Source organism: Kryptolebias marmoratus, linkage group LG9, assembly GCF_001649575.2.
Source record: "Kryptolebias marmoratus isolate JLee-2015 linkage group LG9, ASM164957v2, whole genome shotgun sequence".
Taxonomy (NCBI): Eukaryota; Metazoa; Chordata; class Actinopteri; order Cyprinodontiformes; family Rivulidae; genus Kryptolebias; species Kryptolebias marmoratus.
This window is the reverse complement of record NC_051438.1, coordinates 29,050,301-29,056,689: the sequence shown is the minus strand read 5'-3', so window position 1 is coordinate 29,056,689 and position 6,389 is coordinate 29,050,301. Positions and strand designations below refer to the sequence as shown.

At 41.5% G+C, this 6,389-nt stretch overlaps 2 protein-coding genes across 7 annotated transcripts in view; one reads left to right on the top strand and one right to left on the bottom strand.

Annotated features, from left to right (window-relative positions):
* Nucleotides 1-1,337: 1,337 nt before the first annotated feature.
* On the bottom strand, nucleotides 1,338-3,644 carry atox1 (antioxidant 1 copper chaperone). Of its 2 annotated transcripts, XR_003039750.2 has the most exons (5): nucleotides 3,484-3,644; nucleotides 3,069-3,144; nucleotides 2,107-2,255; nucleotides 1,782-1,986; nucleotides 1,338-1,579 (listed from the first exon to the last, which is right to left on the bottom strand). XR_003039750.2 is itself a non-coding variant. In XM_037977373.1 (4 exons), the coding sequence occupies exons 1-3, from the start codon at nucleotides 3,487-3,489 to the stop codon at nucleotides 2,131-2,133; spliced, it is 207 nt and encodes a 68-aa protein (XP_037833301.1). In that variant the 5' UTR covers nucleotides 3,490-3,644; the 3' UTR covers nucleotides 1,338-1,986; nucleotides 2,107-2,130. The 2 variants fall into 2 exon arrangements, 1 of the variants encoding a protein (XP_037833301.1); XM_037977373.1 differs by having other exon boundaries at nucleotides 1,338-1,986.
* Nucleotides 3,645-4,245: 601 nt separating this feature from the next.
* Nucleotides 4,246-6,389, top strand: part of slc36a1 (solute carrier family 36 member 1) — a 32,040-nt gene continuing 29,896 nt past the window's right edge. For 3 of the 5 annotated variants that reach the window (XM_037977372.1, XM_017429779.3, XM_017429778.3), the window contains exon 1: nucleotides 4,246-4,462. The gene's annotated coding sequence lies outside the window, so the exon portion shown is untranslated. The remainder of the gene's footprint in view (nucleotides 4,463-6,389) is intronic. The other 2 variants (XM_037977371.1, XM_017429777.3) reach the window with 2 other exon arrangements.

Here is a 6,389-nt window from a genome sequence, read left to right as displayed (position 1 = left end):
GAGCTGCAGGCTAAGAGCTGCAGGCCGAGAGCTGCAGGCTGAGAGCTGCAGGCTGAGAGCTGCAGGCTGAGAGCTGCAGACTGAAGAAGCTGAAGAAGCACAGATGGAAACAGGTCAGACAGGAGAAGCTGAACAGGCCAGAAACCTCCTGAAGGTGGCAGCATTGGAGCAGAAATGTTTGATTTGAAGCTGAAGACAGAAACCAAACAGCTGCAGGCAGAACCTGAAACAGAACCTCAGCCGTACCTGAGGGGAAACAGGTCTTCATCAGAAACAAACGGCTGAATGCAGCTTCAGGAAGCAGGGGTGCACAGATGACCTTTCACTGATGAAGGTTCAGACAAAATAAGCTCTATTTGTTTTTATCCTTTGTTCTAAAAAGTCAACAATTCACTGAAGAGCTTTTATTTTATAAAATAAACCATGGATCTTTATATCATACACCTAAAAACTCTTAACCTGTGTTAAGTTTGTTTGCAGCTCCTGACAGATTTTATTTAGTGGGACGACGTTTGATTTATAGTTTTTACACCAACTGGTTGTTTGAAGCTGACTCTCTGTTCAGCATTTCTCTCTGCCTGTTTCATTAAGAGTGCAGCTCAGATGATTACAATCAGAAGTCCCAGCTTCCTGTTGGGCTTCAGACAGATGATGGATGCAGCTGTAACGGTTATAAACTCTGATTTTACTGTTTTATTCTAGAAGAACAGATTTCCTCTCAGTGAAGACCGGCGGTTTGTTATACAAGTTTAAAGAAAAACAAAACTGAAGTTCTTTTTTCCATTTTGATCGGTTCTCCCAGGTTTTATTACGACACAGATCACTGAAGAGTTTCTGTTTCAACATTTCTGCCCCAACGCTGCCACCTTCAGAGGACTTTAGAAACTTTATATTAATACTTCAGATGTTTGGAGGTTTAACTTTGATCTGATATATTTATAAAGGCTTCGACGAAAACGAGTCAGAGTTCATTAATGCGTCTGATCCGTTACTGTTGTTTGAAAAGAAAAGAAAGAACTGTGAGGGAACTGAAAACGAGCAGCACGGTGGTGCAGCGGTTAGTGCTTTTTCCTCCCACAGATGTTAGGTGCTGTCTGTCCACAGCCATCAGGCGGAGGACACCTGGACAGGTCTCCTGTCCAACGCAGGGACACAGAGGGACAAACGACCATTCACCCTCTCACCTGGAGGAAACCAGAGCAAATCTGTGCGTGGGAGGCAAACCAGCGACCTTCTGGCTGTGAGGAGACAGCTCTAACCACTGCTCCACTGTGCCAATACAGTAAACTATAAAATGAGTACTTTTAGAACATACCTGAACAAAAACAGAACAGAAGAAGCTTGAAGCAGAATTTATTTTATTTTCCAAGTGTAGAGGAAATACAGACAAATCAAACAAACAGGCAGTAAATGATGTCAGTAAATGATGAGTTATTGTGTAAACGCTTTCTGATCAGCAGATGGTCCCTACAGTTTCCCTCCGCGGAGCAGATCTCCAGACAGGAAGCTCTGAAGGATTATTTCAGGAAAACTGATCTGTATACGGCTGGAAGCTCAAAGTATCAGAATCGTTCTGCAGCTGAGCAGCGAGAGAAAAAACAAACATCTTTTTAATTAAAATGCTTTAAATTTAGGACTAAAAATCTATTGAGCAGAGGGCAAAACGTAAAATATGTACAGCAGCAAAGATAAAAAGGACAGGATTTCAAAAACACATTTTTTTTGGATTAAAAACATCTAAATTAGTCTGAATAGAAAGAATGTTGAAGTTTATGACCTACTTCTCCTCCTCAGTGAATCAAAGGAAACGGATGAGGGATATTTCCTGGTGTCTTATTGGGAGGAAGAGAAAATATAGAATATCATGATTGTAATCATTCTGTTTAAAACGTGGGCTCCACGCTGCAGCGGGGGGAGCAGCTCCTCCTGGCTGGTAATTAGGTTAACATCCAGTTTACCTCTTCACTTCACAGCAGCAAGACTTCCCTAAAAGAAAACACACAGTTACTCATCTGAGCTGCCTTCGTCTCGAATCAGAGCCGTGGAGGTTTCCTCGTTTACTGCCAGGTTTCTAAAACTTCAGGACTTTCAGCGCCATCGTCTCACCTGTCCTACGAGGAGCAGGCTCCTTCATTTCGTGCCGTTGTATTTGACCTCCTTCCCGGTTTTCTTCAGCGTCTCCATGAGGACGTCCACGTCCTTATCGGACTCGATCCAAACCAGGTTGTTCGGCTGATCGATCTCAAACTTCACATCTGAAAGAAACAGGAAGAGAAGCGTGGTTACGCCGCGGTCACATGACGCGCCTCACACGATCACGGGATCTGAAACTCAGCTCATATCCTCGGCAGTGAAGGAAAATCTAAAAGATTCTCTTAAGTTTGTTATGTGGAAGTGAAACATTTTATCGACTAAAACAAAACTAAAACTGGGAGACAGGACAACATCAGAGAAACTACTTTTAATCCCGTTTAACTTGTTTTATTAATTCAAGATTTATCTGACTGAATGAATAAATTTTTTAGAATAAATTTAGAGCTTGCCACAGACAAATTCCTCAATAAACGTTTCAATGATATAACTTTCAATCAAAACTGAATGCATAAATATATAAATACCCAATGAGACAACCCAGATATTAAATTATTTAAAATATATTTAACAGTTAAGTGACTGTGTCGGATCAATAACTTTAATAAGCTCGCTTTGACAACATTAATTATTGATAAATAATGTCTTTATTGCAGGAAAATACTCACAAAAGATGTGACAATTATGACCATGACACAAAAACTAGTTTCTGCTCTTCTTGATGCTGAAACTTATTAGTTTAAATCTGACACCCTCCTCTTCCTCATCTCGTCTGTTCCTCTGCTTCCAGCTCCAAAACTGTCATTAAATGGTCTAATTATTGCGTTAATGCTGGTTATTTGCTGTCCGTTTTGTCCTTTTATCTGTTTTTCCTAGTTCCTTTGTTAGATCAGTTTGTAAAGGTGCTGTAGAAATGTTTAAGGAGGTAATAAACAAACATGAATGATGAAGTTTAATCTTGCAGCTGTCTGTTTTACCTTGCAGCTTGTTGAGGACTCTGGTCAGAGCATCTGAACATCCAGTACATGTCATCCCCACCACAAACTCGTGCTTCTGTTACAAACAGAAAACACTCAGTTTATTAGAAATATAAACAGTTTGGAGCACTAAAACACCTCATGTTTACAAATACTTTACTGAACCTGCAGCCTGCAGTGAGAGCAATCATGATTCCTAATATTAATAACATTTTAATATCAATAACTAGAGAAACGTCTGCACCAACTGAACGAAGTTTCTATCGTTCAGCTACCAGAATCATGGCCTCTGAGTGTTAAACGAGCTAGCTCAGGTATGTTTGAAGGGTTAGCTTGATGGCTACAGCCGAAGTGAATGCTACTTAAGCTAAACTTTAACACACATCAGACAGAAATGACTTGTTAAGAAACTCACAGGCATGTTTCCAGTGACACGTCGCACCTAGCGATAGGATCAGCTGGGGACTTTTGTTCTTTGCTAACCTAGAAGTACAGCAAAAGTCACAAAAATCGCAACAAATGTTCACTTTTTTTCTTAGCTGTCGAGTTGGCTTTAATTCGATTTCCGGTCGGAATAAAAGTCCCGAGTAATTTTGTATTTTTAAATTGAAATGTTCTTGGTCGAATATTTACTATGTAGATTGCTATCAGCATGTAACTTGATGTACATTTTAAAACATCAAATAATATGTTTATCAAAAAAATAAAATTAATTTAGCGTTGTATTTTGAAAAGCATTGACCGGAAGCTACAAAAAGGTGAAAAAATGTATTTAATGATCGAACAGGCAAAATGCCATCGGAGTATTTTAGGACATTTTCCAGTACCGTTTCACGCTTCCTCGTCATCATTTTTCAAAAATATTTTTAAAGAATTTCTCCGGTAATAATCCGAAAGTGTTACCGTCTGCTTCAGGTTGACCGACCCGGTGAACAAACCGAACGCTTCCGATTAGGTACTTCCTTTTTGTCAAAATTAAAGCCTCACAGAGTACTTTCGTTTACGTTTTCTTGTCTGACCATTTAAAAATAAAATTACCGCTTACAACATGCTATTTGTCACAGTTCCTGAACGGAAGAACTTTCGGGAACTGTGATTATTTATTTATTTAGCTAGCTAGTATAGCTAGCTAGCGGAGGGTTTAGTGTGTCTCCATGGCAACAGAACGTCGAACGTCGGTGGGGTCATGTGACCGCAGCGCTGGCTCTGAAGGGGAAACTGCAGAGCCGAGTCTGTTTTGCTCTCAATCTGTGCCGCGTCGCCCGGGCTTCCGCGCTTTGCTGGGTCTGATATGACTACGATACGAAAATAAGAGGTCTGCGGTCAGGTCGTCCGGATAAAGGCCGTCTGTGTGTGAGGAGAGGAGCGGAGAGGACAGACGGAGTCACGGAGAGGTAGGCTGGAGCTGGCGGGCCGAGCTGCCACAGACACAGGGTGGCATCGCTCGGAACCTGTAGCTAACGCTGCTAACTCATGTAGCTGACTTAAACTTTAACCGTCTTATTCGTGCCCCGACTATCCTACTTTTAACGATTTGTTAAAAAAATATTCTATCTATCAGTGATGTTTGATTCCCTTTCGTCAGTCACATCCTCGGATAATTCCCAGAAATCTTAGCTCCGCACCGAAAACAAGGAGCTGAAAGTGGGTCCAGACCGTCTTCCAGCGGTGGGCTCGGTGTCAGGTCCACTTTCACAGCCTGCACGGATTACCTCCGCTGTCACTGATACGATTACTGCCCTGCAGCAGCGAGTCTGTTTGTTGTCATGAAAAGAGCAAACCTGATTTCAGCTCTTTAAACAGAACCAGAACCAGAACCAGACCCGGCAGCTGGTTTGGTTGGACCCCACTCTGCTTCCACAGGGTGCAGGTGAAACATGCAGCTGTCTTTCTTCACATTCAGAGCTGTTAATGGGGAGGTTTGCATCTGTTTGCAGGGATGTCAGGTAATAAGGATTCATTAGAAGCTTCAGTACCTGGGTGACAGAATGGAATTAATGTTCAAGTCTCTCAGATGTGATAATTTAAAGCATTTTATGTCACAAACACTGCTGGCAGATAATAAAGCTGACAGGCACAAAACTCATGGAAAATAAATAGATTGTTTTGTAAATGTCTGAGTCATCTTCTCAGGATGTTGACTAAAAGAATCATATTTATTTTAACCTGCAGCTCTTTATTTTATTTATTTAACAGACAGGCAGGGATAGTTTGCTCTGAATCTTTTTTTTTAATAATCTTATCAGTCAGTTGTGAAAGTGTCGTTTAAAGATGCCTCACTTCAGTTTTTAGAAGAAGTCGGAGCAGAAAGAAGTTAGTTCAATTCTTCTGGGCCACGAGACGCCTCAGAAAGTGCTGATGAAACGACTCCACACACACACACACACACACACACACACACACACACACACACACACACACACACACACCCTCAGAGCTGCCAGGAGCGCGAGAATCTGTTCAGTTTTTCTTCCAAAGAGCTGATTTAGTTTTAAAAGCCTGAAGAAGCAGCACTTCAGTGAGAATCACAGAGAGAATCACTCATTTGTTTCTGATCTTATGATGCTTCAGCTTTTATGGCCATAAAAAATACACCCAGGTTTACTTCCTAACTGTTTCTGTGTCATCTCAACTTCCCTGTCATGACATGACTGTGGTGTCGAGCGGACAGGTGAGCCTGCTGGAGCATGTTATAACTACTATAAAGTATTTGTTGTTCAATCCAACCTGCTGTGGTGTTTATGTGATAATCACTGACATGTTAGTGGGTTTATTTTAAAACTCAGGGCCTGTTAGGATGAGGAACCTTTATGACTGCTTGCAAATGCTTTATCAGCGAATATTGAAGCAATATAAAACAAGTTAAACTTCCTTTAACATGGCGTCCGTCAGGGATAATGGCTGCTCTGACATCAGCTTATCTTCCACACAGATTAGTTGGAAGAAATGCAAACAAACTGCATCTCTTCCCATGCAGATCCATTCTGTGTGCACAGCCCAGCGTTTAGTTTTAATCGCTGGTCCAGTGCTGGTGGCTTCATCGTAACGTTGTTTATAAATGATGACTTCCAGCTTCAGACTTCACTCATAAACTCGACTTTTAACCAGGGTTTAATAAACATGTAGCTTCTGCAGTCAAGGCCAGTTTTTATCAGTTCCGTCTTCTAACTCAGGAAAAACCTTTTTTAAGTCATTAGTTCGTACTTTTATCATCTCAAGGCTTGACAGCGATGCTTCGTATGTCTGAATCTCTGTCCTCCATCAGACGCCTTCAGTTTGTGTAAAACGCCACGGTCCCTGATGGATCCCCCCCCCCCCCCC

Bases quoted from the DNA above. Each gene is read 5' to 3' on its own strand.
- atox1 (XM_037977373.1), bottom strand. The intron at 2,256-3,068 runs GTAAAACAGACA...TGTTTCTTTCAG, and splicing joins AGTCCTCAACAAGCTGCAAG to ATGTGAAGTTTGAGATCGAT.